This window comes from Dermacentor andersoni, chromosome 3 (assembly GCF_023375885.2).
Source record: "Dermacentor andersoni chromosome 3, qqDerAnde1_hic_scaffold, whole genome shotgun sequence".
Lineage (NCBI taxonomy): Eukaryota > Metazoa > Arthropoda > Arachnida > Ixodida > Ixodidae > Dermacentor > Dermacentor andersoni.
The window spans coordinates 48107742-48123864 of record NC_092816.1 but is presented as its reverse complement, the minus strand read 5'-3'; the positions used below and the strand labels follow the sequence as shown (position 1 = coordinate 48123864).

Here is a 16123-nt window from a genome sequence, read left to right as displayed (position 1 = left end):
GAGCGCTTGTTTTCCACGTTATCAGATTGGAGTGATTTGGCTGTACACTTCTGCCCATTAGTGCGGAGTAAGTGCTCCATTGCGACAACAGTACGACACGAATGACTTCTAGATGGACCATTCGCGACAACGCCACTGCAATACAGGAAAGCGTCTTAAGCATTCACTCTTATGCAGCGTGGCTTGCTACATTGTTTTATTTATTCTTATTTTATTACTAATAGTTTGCGTTTAGTGTACCGGTTAAACTCTTCGAGGAAGTCAGTGAAACACCATATACGGCCATGTCGGGCGTCTTATCGAATACTTTAGAGCGCAGTTCTAGACAAGAAGCTTTAACTCTCGGCCAACATTGTTTCATTCTATTGAAAAACGTGTGAAAGAAATTCTCTCTTTTTCATCAACAGATGCCCTAATGCAATTTACGACGTTTAAGAAAAGAAAAGGTGTCATACTAATGAGTCATTGTTATCAGATTCTTACTTCGACATTCCGCAATATTTTAAAAAAGCCAAAATTAAAAAAAAAAAATTAGAAAGAGAAGAGAAATGTTGCAGCGTCGTTAACACTTCAGGCTATAGTACCTCCCTTCAAGTGGGTATTGAAATTCCATAGATTGGTGTATTTGTATCCTTACATTGTTTACGTATACTTTACAACAGTTAGTTCATAAGTCATTGCAGTATTTCGAAGCGGTGTTTAGTTCTCATTCTTTTTTCCCGCTACGAATGAAGCCACCCGTAGCACTATTGCGACGTCGTTCTCATTGCACACTTGTAAACTTGACCGCATAATTTTTCTTTTAATTTTGGGCAACCTCTCTCAAGAAAAGAGCATTATGACCTTAATAAAAATATTGCAGCAAACTTTCGCACTCGCGCGTGGACACACCAAAACGTTCGCGGGCATTTTTCAAACTGGGGCTAGGAATCGGTGGACTGTCCTTAAGTTACAATGCACATTCATTGGCCGGATCAGTTGCACGTATGCGAATGACGTAACAAATCTGACCGCTGCCAAAGCACCGGCAAATGATGTTTTTGTCTGATGTACTCGTAAATGTTTGAATGACGAAGAGGATACTTTTGCTAGCCGCAACTTAACTACCAAGCCTGCGAGCTGAACATATGCCATCATAGCGGCTAGATTATCGGGGCAAAAACATTAGGCAGATTTATCAGAGGGTGTAGAGACAGAAAAATTGCGAGACGAATAAAAGTAAAGCATAATTAACTACTGTGTTTGCAATGGTTGTGGGAAGTTCCGCACTCGCACCGTTGGCGGTGCCATGTTTGTTTACAACGTAAAGCATCGGGGCTACTGGGTTATGCACGACCTGCTGGCCGCTGTCTCAGGTTGATTTACACTGCCCGATGTTGCTTAAGAGGACTTCAAGCCCGGATATGCGTGCCTGAAGGTTGGCCGTCGTAGCCACTTGTATACAAACATTCGCAAACCGAGGGACCGAGCCTTATCGTTCCACCCACCCTCTAATCAAGGTTTCACGCACTCAGAATGCACCGCGTGAAAATGTTTATCATGCATGCCGCTCGTTGTTAGCACCGGACACGATAACAGCGCGAAAAACGGCGAGGATAAACGCGCAGTTTAAAGGAACGGTACCTCCTTGGCCTCCGTCGACGCCTTGACCGCGCAACCTGCGCTCATCCAATGCCCTCGGCGTGACCACGACGAGCGGGAGAGCTTCTAAACGCCGCCGCACACGCGTTGCACCCTTTGGACCGGCGCCCGTTCCGCGTTACCAAAATACTTGGTCCCGCCGCAACGTGTGCCACAATAAACACATGCGCGGTGCCATGAAACGCCGCGAGTTGTTTCTCGACGAGCGGGTGGCCTTGCATTTTACTTTTCGTGAACTCATAATTTTTTCTTTAAAGCGAAGCTCGTTTTTCGAATCCTCTCGGAGATTTGCTGATAGCGGCTGCTACAACTGCTCTCCTAGCCTGATAGCTCGCCCACGAAACGGCACACATATAACGTAAAGGGCTTATATAGCCACCTGCACTGCCCCTAGCGATCTCTAGGTGACCGGCTCTGTTCCCTACACAATTACGCCACGAAACCACAAAAGCTATGCCTAAATATCCTCAGCGCGCGAAACATACATATGCCTTCAAAAGCACGACTGCTTAACTAACACAACGCTTTCTATGCATTCTTTCCTGTGGTTTGGCGCGTCTGTCCTGTCCGGTTTTGTCGTCGGGTTATGTGCGCTGATATATAATAGTAAAACGTGCCGATGCCGCAGACGGTGTAAGAAAAACTGGGCCGATCCCCGAAAAAGTGCCAATCCGCGGTCGCGTGGATCACGTGGATCACGTGGCTCGCGTGGTGCGCGCACCTTGCCAGGCAAGCATGTAATCGTCATGCTGTTAAGCACGGCGCCGATCAACAGGTAAGTGTGCATCACCGAGAAACCAAAATGTCAGAAAACTTGTGCGATGGCAGAGGAACCCGAACACTTTCATGGGCGTCACTCGGCAACAAAGTGAAATTATGAAAAGAATTCTGGGATTTTCCGTGTCAGAACCTCGATCTGATTATGAGGCATGCCGTAGTGGCAGACTCCGGATTAATTTTGACCACCTGGGGTTCATTAAATTGCGCCCACAGCGCGGCACAAGGGCGTTCATGTATTTCGTCCTCATGGTGTCATATATCCCTGAAATCAGTGCGAAAAAGAAAATGCCTCCAGGAGCGACCCGTCAGACAGCTTTGGAATATATATGCACAACGAATACACAACCGCAACGCACATTTTCACAGATGGCTCTACAACTCAACGCGCTCATCTAGCGGACCTTTTGTGTCCTCTACGGGACAACGATTCTCGTTTCGTCTTGAGCAAGCGACATCATCTACGCCAGCTGAGCTATATAGCAATAAGGATGCCCTTGTGTATGTACTGCGCACTGCAGCCGCCAAAGGCATGGGTGGGAAAGCAGCCCTACAAAGTATGTGTAACAGGGACAAGCGATGTAATAACTGACCTGCATCATTTGACATTGCCAATCTTCACCACAAGGCTAAGATTGTTGGGCATTACATCCCGCTCCAGTGGAGACCTGGCCATGCCAGTATTTCGAAAGGGCAACGAAAAAGTGGATGAAGCTGCCTAAATGGATTCCAATACCGAAATTTCAGAAGAAGGAGAGAGAGTGGGAACCTTTATTGATACCAGTAATCACGAGGGTGGACGCATCCTCCCTCTGCGTAGCAGACGGCCGAGGTCCGCTGGGTCTCAGCACCTTCTTCGGCTCGCTGGGCGGCTCAGACCTGGTCTCACTTGTCTGAGCTGAGCAGCAGATCCCACTGCTGCCGGTTTTGAATTTTTTGGCCCTCGAAAGCAGCCGCCTTCGGGCATGCCCATAGTATATGTGGCAGATCCACCCTACCCATACATAATTTACATTGATCATTGTATTGTCCTTGATAGAATGTACTGCAGGCCACCGGGTTAGGATACATGCCTGTTTAAAGGATGCGCCGGGCTACCGCCTGTTTCTTGGTTAGCTCGAAATGCCTTAGTGGCTATCGGGCCCTTCCCAGTCGATAGTAATCGTTGATTTCTTTTTTGCTGACCATGCGGTCTCCTACCGTTCCCCGCTGGGCTGACTCACTTGCTCGGTGAGTAAGCCTTCGAGCTACGTTGTGAGTCGCCTCGTTGCCGGGGAAAGAGGAGTGCGCGTGCCCTTAAGTAATTTGGATTGTCCCACGATGATGGTCGCTGTTATTAGTCAGAATTTGAGCGCCTCTGCCCAGATGCATCCTTTTGCGAAATTATGAACTGCGATCTTTGAGTCCCTTATAATAATTCTAGCTTTAGTGGAGGCCACCGCTAATGTTATTGCTGATTCCTCTGCAACTTCGGGGTTCTCCGTTTTCATGGTTGCGCTCGCGAGGGGTTCTACGTCCGCGTCTACCGCTACGACGGTCATCCCTTTGCGTTCTTCATATTCCGCGGCGTCTACGTAGGCCACGCCCACGTAGGCCATCATGGTATTTGCGCTAAATGTGGCGCGCCCTTGCCTCTCGTCGCTCTTTGTGGTGCTCCGGGTGCATGTTCTTTGGCGTCTCTAATGGAATGCTGAGTTTTGTGCCGTGTTGTGCTTCTTAATGAATCTTTAATTCCCGTAGAATGCGTCGCTCCGCGGGGCTCTGTGTGAATCTTTCGTATTGGGCAGTGGTGTGCGCCTCGATTAGTTCGTCAAGCGTGTTGAGTAGCCCCAACTCTAAGAGTTTGTCGTTGGGTGTTGTGATTGAGACGCCAATTGCCTGTTTGAACGCTCGTCTGATGATTTCTTCGTCCCCATTCCCCTCCTCCAGTGCAGTGTAGCAAACCAGATGTGCGTCTGCTTAACCTCCCTGCCTTTCCTATATTCTATTTCTCTCTCTCTCTCTCTCTCTCTCTCTCTCGTCTGATGATGCATTCCACCTTGTTTTGTTTTGTTTTGTTTTGTGCCACGCCAAATGTTAAGTACGGTGCCACAGAGACGACGTGGCTGATGACGAAAGCCTGCACTAAACGAATTAGGCCTGCCTCCCTCATGCTGTAGTGTCTATCGGCAATCCGTTTGATTACTCTTAGTGTTTACTGTGTACTGTTCTTTAGCGCATTGATTACATCGAGGTTTCTGCCATCCGCATGCAGACGGAGTCCTACGACTTTGATCTGATCTACGATAGGTATCGGGCCCCCGTTCGTCTTGATGTTAATGTTCGGTGTTCCTCCGTATTTTTTCCTGATCTTAGGGTACACCAGCAGCAGTTCGCACTTTTGCGAGGAGATACTGAGCCCCCTCTCCCTCGCGTAGTGTTCGACGACCTCCGTGGCCTGTTGGAGGGTTTCCTCGACTTGGCCCTCGCTACCCCCTGTCACCCACAGCGTTATGTCGTCGGCGTACAGGCTGTGGTTGAATCCGCGGATCTTAGTGAGGATTTTCGGCGGAGACCGATCACGGCCACATTGAAGAGAAAGGGCGAAAATTTTCAAAATATTCTTTTACCAAAGCCGACGCTTCGAACATGTAAAAAAAATATATGCCTATCAAGACAAAGCCCACCTTTGGAATCTGCCGCTTCACCAAGATAGCTTTCTGCGTTATATTGTTCCAGAAGTGAGATCTAAGATTCCACGACCACTTCCTCCACACTTAGTTACATTGTAACATCGTCTTCTACTGAACATGGCATACACGAACAATTATCTGTACTGCATAAGGCGTACCACTAGTCCCTACTGTGATAACTGTGGCAGGTCAGAGACAGTGGGGCACATATTACTTGAATGCCCCGCGTACCTCGACGAGAGACAATTTTTGGAGCGACAAACGGAAATGATTTGCTACGATTCTTTAACGCTAGCGAGCATCTTAGTTTGCAACTTAGTTGGTTTTGCATTTACTGATAGAATACCTTTAAGAAATTGGTCTAATCGGAAAGCCTTAAAGATTCAACCTTTCATATAGAAAAGCTTAAGTTCATCCGCCGTTTCACCTGTAAATAATAGTATGAGGCCCACTTGCGCATTTCATATTTATCTTTATTCTTTTTTTAATTTGTTTCCAGTCTCCTCTGGAATACTCTAACCCCACTCCCCATCCCTATACAGAGTACATTCCAGTGGTTGTATACGCGCCACCAAAAATCTGTTTTTCTAATGAAGGGCCCCTTTCTCTCTCTCTCTCTCTCTCTCTCTCTCTCTCTCTCTCTCTCTCTCTCTCTCGCCGCCATAGACATACGTAAAATTGTAGACCTCATGCGTCTCTTTGCATAGCACTTGATTGAAACGTTGCAAGAAAGCTTCGCGTAACGTTGATTCCAACAAATGCGTTGGATGCGCCGCAATTTCTTTTCTTTCGGTAATGCCCTTTTAGTTGATGGTGCACCTCCTACGTGTCAAGGCCATTGTTTGAAGTGCTTTAACGAGGAGCTGTGTTCCATCAAATTTCGCTCATTTTTACCTGATATACCTTCTGGAAAACCTGGGTCTAGTAGTTATTTGTTTAATTTTTCTCTGCTTGTGTGTTTGTGATTATATCTAGTCGCCTTGCAAAAAGGGTTATGTCAGCAGCAATGACGATTAAGTGTAAGAAATTAGAGACAGCAGAACAGGAAATAAATGCTAAATATAAAACAGTGTGAGCCGACTCTCGGAGAACTCCACATGTTCGGGATATTTATTGTGGGAAAATATTACCTCGATCGTTGTAAAATGCCAAAAAACTCAACTCACTAATTGAGTTGGTTTGATCATTCCCATTAAGCCCAGGGCCGTGAAATAGCGGAGGCCCGCTATCCCAAATCAAAAGGAACGCAAGGAAGAGAACGCGGAGATTAACGACATGCTGATATGACGAAGAAGATGACACGTGTTTGACAAGGATGATGACTATAATGTGGATGGTTGGTGGTAAAAGAAGAGTATCATGATGATGATTATGACAATGACAATTAAACTGCTGAAACGTGATATAGAACCAAGGCAAGATTTACAAGCGGCAGCTCTCTCTGTACTTCGCGGTATTGCTTAAAATGCCGATTTTACTGCGAAAAACAGCAATCTTCCGTGGCAATTGAGTTTGATCGTCCGTAGCATCACCTTGTACAGTGTAGACTTTGGTGTACACAATATGAATCGTTTTCGCTGACAGGCTAAGATATGTATTCACAAATGTAAGATTACTTATACCGAGAGTCGAAGCAATGGATTCTAGGTCTGTCCAATTTCAAGCTTCATTGGGTAACTAGATAGACAAACTGTTTCGCTAAATATTGGCTGATTCGAAGCAAGCTCAAGCATGGTCTCTCGAAGAGCCGCGGGGCGCAGCGTCCATTATCAGCGTTCCTCTACCAAATAAGGCTTTTCGTGTGTATCAGTAAACATCCGTTGCCGGTAAACAGAGTGTCGTCATCGCTATCACGCCACTGTAGCTGTTGTCACCACCTGCGTCCCTTTGCAGTATTCCTTGTTGTGCGCTGTCACACTGCAGTCTTTCTTCGTCACGTTACTTTGCACGGTAAGTGACTTAAGGAAAAGCAAAAGCATCTTAGTCAGCGAATTTTAACTGCTCCAAGCTGTTGGATTCTCGGAAACCCGGCTATCTGCGCAACATGACGCTCGAAGTCCTCGTTAACATAATATAGGCAAAAAGCTCTCGTCGCATTAGTTGCGTATCCGTCATTATTGTAACCCTACTGCGTTCCTAAAATGTGGGTGTGTTTGTGTGTGTTTTTTTTTTTTAAATCACCCACTTCTTTCTGTGATGCCTAGGCTCTGAGAGAAAATAAATGAAATGAACTCGAACCAAGAACCCTACGGCTGTGATACGGGTGCTTTGCGCGACACCGCAGCCACACTAATGGCATTACCCGAAAGAAAAAGAAAACGAAGAATCGTTGTAATTTTATGCTTCTACTTCGTAAAACTATTTTGACGGGTCGTGAGTTTGCAAGGCGTATCCACTTGGAATAAGTTTCCAGAGTGACGCCAGTTTAGAGATATGGAACACAAGCTCGCCGTAAAAATTCTGTTTTTTGTTGTTGTTGTTGTTTTTACCGGGAGGGGCGGGGCGGTTATGTGCTAAAGCCGCAATGTTATTATGAAGCCCGCCGTAGTGAGGTACTACGGAATAATTTGGACAACGTGGGGTTCTTTAACGTGCACCTAAATCTAAATGCAGGGGTGTTTTCGTATTTCGTCCCCATCGGAATTCAGCCACCGGGGCCGGAATTCGATCCCGCGACCTCATGCTCAGTAGCCCAACAACATAGCCACGAACCAACCACGGCGGGTAAATTAACTACTTCACTTCTGTTTTTTAACAAAACGATGTTTTATGCATTGAAGCACAAAAGTAACTGGGGTACCTATGTATTTCTTCTCAAACTCTGAAAAAAATATATCTCAAAACCAGTGTCCTCCTGGAGACTCATTTCGAACAAATAGGTCTTGCAAGCTCGCCCGCCTACACTTCGCAAATTGCGATAAGTGCCATAAGGTAATTAATTCTGAAGTTAAGTATAGAATATTTGTTAATTAGTTAATGTGTGCTTCGGTATACGATGCTAGTAATGCCCGCCTCTAGAATAATCCAGCTCAAGAACAAGAATTATACTACCTGCCACAGGCGATTTTTAAAAGATTCCGGAAGAATTTAAAAAAAATGATAACCTGTGTTTCTACGCTTGCAGTTTAGGAGCGCCATCAAGTGTAATATGTAGAAAAGTAACAGCCAAACTCTATGGCCTCTGAGATTCGCAACTCGGCTTTACGAGAGGCGCATTGCAAGGAAGCCTAGCCCCAGGCTATGGTAAGTGGTCTTTATTGATCAGAAGAGTTACGGACAGACGTACACAGGCGATGAACAGGTGCGACCACACTTGGAGTGCGCAGCGCGGCAACCCGGACGGGAATCTTGAGCGTTCGCCGTCCGGGAGGCCGTTATGTTCGCTGCGCGATGCTTGAACGAGGAGGAGAAGGAGGGAGGAGAAGAGAGCAGCGATGTCCCACTTGTCTTCCATTTCTTTCTTTCTTTTTCTTCTTTATTCCTAGAAAGTCTGGCACGGTGAGCGGGATCCAATCAGAGAACCACGATGATTGCCAATCAAAATTCAGCGTCGGAGTCGGCGAGAGCAAAGTCAGGGTCAAACGAGGACAGAATGCGTTCTTCTTTCACTTCCACCTCCTGCAAGAGAGAGAAATCGTCGTCATCACCATGATAACAGAAAACCGGGACGTGTGATTACGCTCGCACCAAGCATCATTTATTCGTTAACTTTCCTTTTTTTTTATTAATAATGAACAGTAACGTAGAAACGTCTAGTGCGACGACAGGACTACGGTGAGAAACGCGTTTGTTTTGATAGCGCACTTTTTTGGACTAATCATTGAGACACGGACTAAGCATGCAGCGCGAGCAGACGAAAACGACAGCGAGGGATACAAAACCGTCTGCTCGCGGCGCGCGTGTGTAAAACGCGTTGCGCCCTATCACTGTCCGTCATGCTCGTGCTGTATGTAGTAGTACGTATACATGCGCAACGGGGCGTTGTTGCCCACCCACCTGTGTGAGGTCGTCCTCTTCCATGGCGTACATGGCGTATCTCTGCGCCGCGGTTTCCGCTGCGGCGTCCGGAAGAGCCGCCGCGGTCTGCGACGACCCAAGTCCCACGGAAGGCGAGGAAGCCACCTTTGCGCATCCCATGGGTTCGTCCTCTGCGCAGCCGGGCTCGTCGTCGAGCTCGAGCTGCAGCACGGATAGCTGCTCGTTGACGAGCCTCGGCTGCTGCATCCGCTGCAGCTTGTCCCTGTCGCCGCGCAGCACGTCGGCCGCGTCGGGCGCGCGCATCTGGTACCGGTAGACCAGGTCCGACGTCAGCGAGACGCCCTCGGTCCAGTGCGGCTCTCGCAGCACGGCCCGTGCGGGCTGCCTGCGTCGGCGCTCCTTCATCTCGGAGTCCGTGTCCTGCACGCGAACAGCGGGGCCGGCGTTAGCACCGACGGTATCTTCCCATGGCGCGATATGCGCATCGGCTGGGAACGTTCACGTGCCCTCGGCTCTCACCCCCATGTTACCGCGAACCCCGAAAACCGCCCGCCAAACGCCTTGCAACTGAGCGAAATGTACTGCACCCCACCGGAAGAACTGCCCCACGCTCGGTTGAAATTAAATTCTGCGGTTGTACGAGTCGCAACCACGATCGGACTATGAGGCGCGCCGTAGTGTGGGTGCTCGAGGAGGGGGTAAATGTAGTGTAAATGTAGATGACTGGTAGGTTTACAACCGATAAGGAACAATTGACAACAACAAAAAAAGAAATGATCGGTGATAATACGCGTAGGAATACATAGGGCTCCATAGAAAATGCATGGGGAAGCTAATAGTAGGGGAGGAGGGCAATTGAAATTTGGGGGTTAGGCGAACTTGATATTTGTGGGTAGGCCAAGTTAAATTATGGGGTGGGCCAACTTGAGGTGTTGGGGTATTCCAACTGAATATTTCGAGGTCGGCCTGCTTAAATTTGATTGTGGGCTAACATAAAATAAATTATTTGGTTTTACGTGCCAGAACCACGATCTGATTATGAGGCACGCCGTAGTGGGGGCTCTGGAAATTTTTGACTATCTGGGGTTCTTTAACATGCACATGAATCTAAGTACACGGGTGTTTTCGCATTTCGCCCCCATCGAAATGCGGCTGCCATGGCGAGGATACGATCCCGCGGCCTCGTGCTTAACAGCCCAACACCACAGCCCCTAAGCAACCGCGGCGGGTGAAGGGGGTGGGAAAACATTCAATTTGGGTGTGGGTCAACGTGAAATTTAGTGGTGGCCCAATAGAAATTTGGGAGTGGGACAACTTGAAATTTAGGGCTGGGCCAGCCTAAATTTGGGGGTTGACCAGTTTGAAATTTGGGAGTGGGGCAACTGAAGTTTGCGAGCTGGGCCAACTTGAAATTCGGGGTGGGCCAATGTAAATTTGGCTGTGTGCCAACTTAACTTTGGAGGTAGGTAAGCTTAAAATTTAGAGGTGGGCCAACTTAAAATTTCGGTGTGGGTCAACTTAAAGTTTGGGTGGGTGAAACTGAAATTCGGAGGTGGGCCAACTTAAATTCGGGAGTGGGCCAACTTGAGATATTGGGGCGCACCAGCTGAAATTTGGGGATAGGCGAACTTGAAATTTGGAGGTGGCTCAGCTTGAATTTGGGGGTGGGGTAATCTGAAATTCGGATGTGCCACTGCGACCGCATTTCGATTGGGGCGAAATGCAGACACCCGTGTACTTAGATTTAGGTGCACGTTAAAAAATTCCAAGGGGTCCAAATTAATCCGCAGTCCCCCACTACGGCGTGCCTCATAAGCAGATCGTAGTTTTGGCACGTAAAGCCCTATAATTTATTTTTCTTTTATTTTTGCATAGGCCAACTTGAAATTTAGTGGCGCCCCACTGAAATTACAACTTGCAATTTGAGGGTTGGCCGACCTAGCTTTGGAAGTCGACAAGCTTGAAATTTGGAGATATGCTTAGCATATTTAGACAAGTCCACGGGAGTTTCCGTATACTTTATTTCATTTTATGTGGTATTGTTGATAGACAGCACATGTGCTTTCAAGCATAAATTGGATAAAACGCATATGCTAGGTGTACAACTACCTTGTGCTACTTAAGCAATTTATTGCAATACATTAGGATTTAAAAAATATTCGAAAATAATCTGCGTAGGTAGCTTGAGAAACTGTGTTGGTTAAACAAAGTGGTATCTCGTGGCCCTGTCTTACGGTTGATTCCCACCACATACGTGAGGCGTTATCGATGGTAGTTCCTTTCACTTCATTTATTACAGTTGCATGCAGAATAGATCATCTAGTTGTGATAAGAAGTGTATGGACACGCCAAGCGAATTTTAGAGCGTCGGTCTTAGGCGCCCGTTCCTGAGTTGAGCGCCGGCGTCCCTCAGCGTAGCTGAGTAAACGAGCATAGCAAAGGATGAAAGAGTGAACGTAAAGCGAAGCAGCCCATGAAAGAAGGCGGTAGCGAAGAGAGCACGAGGGGTAAAGCGGAGGAGGAGGGTGAAGCGAAACCATGAGGCGGAAAGCATAGTGCCGCGCAAGACGGGCTCTGCGGCGACGAACACTGCGAGATGACGCCAGCGTAGCGCGCCGTCGTCTGTACAGCGATGGCGTGCGGCGAGCGCGTCCACCGATACCATATATAGAAACAAAGCGCTGCATGAGCGGAGGTCTGTCTGCGGCGGCTGCTGTGAATCGCGCCCACGCGTCATCCGCGCCCTGCCCCTCGCGATCTCACAGCTAGCGAGGTATTCGCACCACACTTCACTTCGTTTGCAATGTGCCGCACGAGACAAATTTTCCGCCGCCAAAGCTGCCTTGCAGACACTAAAGCCTGGCGCGAGCCTTGCTAGGTCCAAGCGAACTCGCTCTCCTTCCCAATAGTGTACTGCACTGCGTCTTTGCCTCAACATGACTACATGTGCGGTGGTGCACCCTCTACAGCGGTATAGGGAAATGTGCTTAATGTTCGACTATGTGGACGTTAATTACGTTCGCGCCGCTAATCTTACTTATTCTGCGAGTAATTCTCTTTCCTTGTCTCGTTGAGACCTACATTTTCCTACGTGTTGCGACTCGCTGCGATGCTCTGGAGGCGCGAAAGGAGCCGTTTTCTTTTTCTGGGAGTGGTTGGAAGATTCCCAGGTCCCTGATAGGTCAAACCCGCATGAAGTCAGCTAAGAAAGACCTTGTCCTCAAAATGTAAAGTAGGTAGTTGAAGTGAGAAACTCTAGCCTGTTACCAAGCGCATAAAGGAGCGGGGAAAGGAATTGTTGTTCCAATTGTCATCGAGCTGCTCTGCAATTTCGAGTAGTGCGGAAAAAACAACGCACTCTCTCTCTCCCTCTCTCTCTCTCTTTCTCTCTTTCGGGCACACAATAAAAATGCTCCAAGTTATAATTACGGCTTATTTTCTAGCTTTTGTGGCTGCACCACCTTCCGCCCGCCGCTCTCCCAGAGCACGCATGACGCTCCCGGGCGTTCCGCGTTCCCTGGATGCCCTCTTGCCATGGCACGCAAATCATACCTGAGCCCTTTTCCTCCTTCGGTTTTTGCGTATCTTTGTAAGCATTCCCGGGAACCCCCCAATGTCCCTGCCAGCGCGCCTCTGACATCGCGATCCTCTGCGCGGCCGCACTAGCGTTATACTCTTGCGAACGGATGCTAACTGTCAATGTTCACGGAGCATTTCCTTCCTCCGTTCAACCCGCACTTCCTGTTGGCAGTGAAACAATCAGTCGTGCCATTGCTATACCGAGACGCAGTAGGTCTACGACAGCGGGCCGTGTATACGTACCTCAGAGGACTTTTCTGAGGAGAACTGGCTTTCCGAGTTCTCGGACTTCTCGAAGAAGGATGACTCGAACGAGAGCGAGACGGAGTCGTCCTGGTGCATGTCTTTCTCGGTGCTCTGGCTGTGGCGCCGGTCGTCCGCCTTGGCACCACCGGTTCCCGAACTGGAGCCGAAACCCGTCGAGTACGGTTTGAAGGGCCGCATCGAGCAACCCTCCATCTCAGCGCCGCCGCCGCCACCCCTGCCGCCGTTGACGGAGTTGTCGCCGAGACCCGTAATGGTCGCTGGACCGCTCGTCTTGTCCGCCGTATCTTGTAAAGGCTAAAAAGAAACGGTTGCTTTACTTGCGACAACACAATCGGCGCGATGTCCCGAGTTCGGGCGGCGAAAGAAAGCGAATTAGAACAACGGCAGTGTTCGCATCGTGCATTGAGCGTCCTCCAGCTGCCCTCCTGAGCATTCAATTATACGTGCATTGAAAGCTCAGAAGAGCAGTTGAAGGGCCAGAATTGCTAACTTCGCGTGCGATGAACGCCGCCGCTCAGCGCCGGAGTCGCCGAGACGTGTCAGTGCGGAAACATGAGACCAAAGGAAAACGAGAAGGCAGACAAGACCCTGCAGTTCAGAAGCAAGAGGTGGACGCACATGCATTTGTTCTCGGTGTCATGACGCGGCACTGTCGTGTAAGAATATAACGAGAAACGACGCTTACTCTGTGTAATACTTAAAGGCATCGCTATCGCTCTCAATGCTTCGGACGAAACTGCGATTTTGTTTTCTTAATTTCATGAGATGGCTTTTAGACTAAACAGTGGAAACAACATACTTTGTTCGACAAATAGCGGCAAGTTGATCATCGAGAGCGCACAATGTGATGACGCTTTCTCGCGGAAGAAACAGTGATAATGCATGTGTCTGGCCATACGAATTATCGCGGTAAACAATAAGGTGCGCGTTTTCACAAAGTTTCGTCATGGCTGTAGGTAACATTGAACAAAGTAAATTTCGTAGGCCCAATATATATAACGGGACACCCTGCACTGCCGGATGTCCCGTTATGTCCCGCAACAGTTACCTATGCACTGCTAATATAACTAATATAACAGCGCGGTCGCTATAGGTTTAATGCACAAAGATTAAAGTTACCGGGATAGGAGCGTAATAGGAGCGATGTTGGGACGGCTCAATAAAAGCTAGGAAATAGAAAGCATAACACTGAGTTCTGAATATAATTGCTCCAGCGGTGCTCGATAACATTTTTAATCCTTCTGGCTGTCTTTGTGACGTCACGTAAAGTTCAAGCCGTTATAGCGTGCCAGGAGCCAACTATGGGTAAGCTTACACTCATTTAACAACTCTGAACTCACGACTACACCTAGAAGTACACTGCATTTGTGTCGCAAGCTACGTCCGTCGTGTAAAGGACGCGTGTAGCGCCGAATTCTTAGGTGTACGCTCTAACGAGCCTGAGCTGATTAATGCTAAGTGACGCGTAAGGTATACATAAAGATACGCTGCCCCGCCGCAACAGCAGCGCCTTACTGGTGCAGGTGCTTCCCATACTGCCATCACTGAGGCAAGACAGGGCTATTAGGATATAGCTGGAAGGGAGAGACCTTCGTACTGAGCTTCTAACATTCTCACTGGGTTGCTATTCCGAACACTCAAATTGCGCCATTCTGTGAAATTCGTCGTATTGTCTGCTCTGATTGGTTCGCAGGTGTAAGGACTACGTGACGACGGCTGACGTGGAGCGTTACTCTGGTTAACTTTTATCCGAGAAGGCGAAGAGCGGAACGCCGGCTGCGACGTCCAGCACGACGAAGCGCGAGAGTGCGCTCTTGTTCCTGGCTCGAAGAACTGAGATACCCAGATCCTCGGCAACGACTATGACGCACGATGATGCTTAATGGTGACGACGATGGCGCCTCAACAAGGTGGCTAGCCTACGACCTCTCTGTCTGGTTCAAAACGCCAACATGGGCTAGATCTGAGTGTCCAGAATGGTCCCCCGACTGATCATGAGGATGATTACTGTAATACACGTGCTTCGAGGCAACTCCCTTGCAGGAATCCTGCAGTACCGCCTTTAAGAAATAAAGACCTGTTGAGCCTGCCACGGCAGACGACGATTACGGAGCGCATCTAAATAAGTCAGGATCCCGGGTGCACACACGGCTGCAAAACGGCGAGGAAACGATTCTCAACGTCTCTCTCTCTGCTCACCTTCCTCAGCGCGTCGTCGGGGGTCTTCTCGGTGGCAGCCCCGGTCGGTGCTCCTGGTGTCTTGGCGTCGGCCTTCGTCGCCTCCTGACCGCTGTTGGCGCCTCCGTTGACGGGCGGCTGCTGCCACAGCGGCATGAGCGGCAGGGCGCCGCACTGCCACATGCCCTTGGACTGAGGCCCGTCGCCCGTCGGCAGCGAAGGGTACAGCGGCACGCCTCCCACGTACATCACTGCGGAACGGAAGCAGCAGCGACGATTACATACGAAGAACTCTCTAGCATTGTTAAAATAGAAATATATACGTATGGGACGTTTGTCTCTGCCGTCGTGTTAAATGCTACCACGCGTTTTACGTAGCAATAAAAAAATCACAGCAAACGTATAAAGGCAGCGCAACTAAATACACTGCGTGAAGAAGTCGTGGTGGATGTCGTTTCGTTTCCAGCGCTATAAGAGAAAAACGAAGTTAGCTAAGAGGAAAACTTCTGAGCATTGCGTCCCACAACGTACAAATCCATCGTGGAAAATCTGTTGTCTAGACGTTCTAATTAGCGTGGGCTTTTTCTTCAAGCTAGAAGTTTGTGCGCAGTATCATGCAGTTTGTGGGCACTATCATAAAGTATCATGCACAGTTTGTGACAAAAAGAGGTGTTGCTGACCACCTTTGGGCTCCTGCATAACGCTTTCAGGCTCGAAACGTTTTTCATGACAATGATATTCCATTTCGGTTTAATACGCAAAATAAAAAGCTCACACTAAGCAAGGAAACACAAGGACAAGGAGAAGGCTTGGAATCTTCTTTTTCGAAATGAATTCGTTACGACTTGCCAAGCTTGCAGTCGTTCTGTAATAACATTCCAATAGTCTAAAATTTACTTCCAGGTAGCTTAGAAGAACTTCTTGTTGGGCGAGGTGGTGCATATAACTAAACAGTTTTATAAATACGCAAGCAAACGACCACAGAGAGAGAGAGCACACAAGGACAGGCGCAGCACACAAGGACTGCATCT

General features: G+C 48.4%; 1 protein-coding gene across 2 annotated transcripts in view; it reads right to left on the bottom strand.

Annotated features, from left to right (window-relative positions):
• Window positions 1-8305: 8305 nt before the first annotated feature.
• The window catches only part of per (period circadian regulator), a 41766-nt gene continuing 33948 nt past the window's right edge, over window positions 8306-16123 (bottom strand). For both annotated transcript variants that reach the window (XM_072287146.1, XM_072287147.1), the window contains exons 18-21: window positions 15114-15343; window positions 12891-13208; window positions 9087-9488; window positions 8306-8708 (exon numbers count right to left, since the gene is read on the bottom strand). In XM_072287146.1, the coding sequence (XP_072143247.1) occupies window positions 8628-8708; window positions 9087-9488; window positions 12891-13208; window positions 15114-15343 (1031 nt within the window). In that variant the 3' untranslated portion in view covers window positions 8306-8627. The remainder of the gene's footprint in view (window positions 8709-9086; window positions 9489-12890; window positions 13209-15113; window positions 15344-16123) is intronic.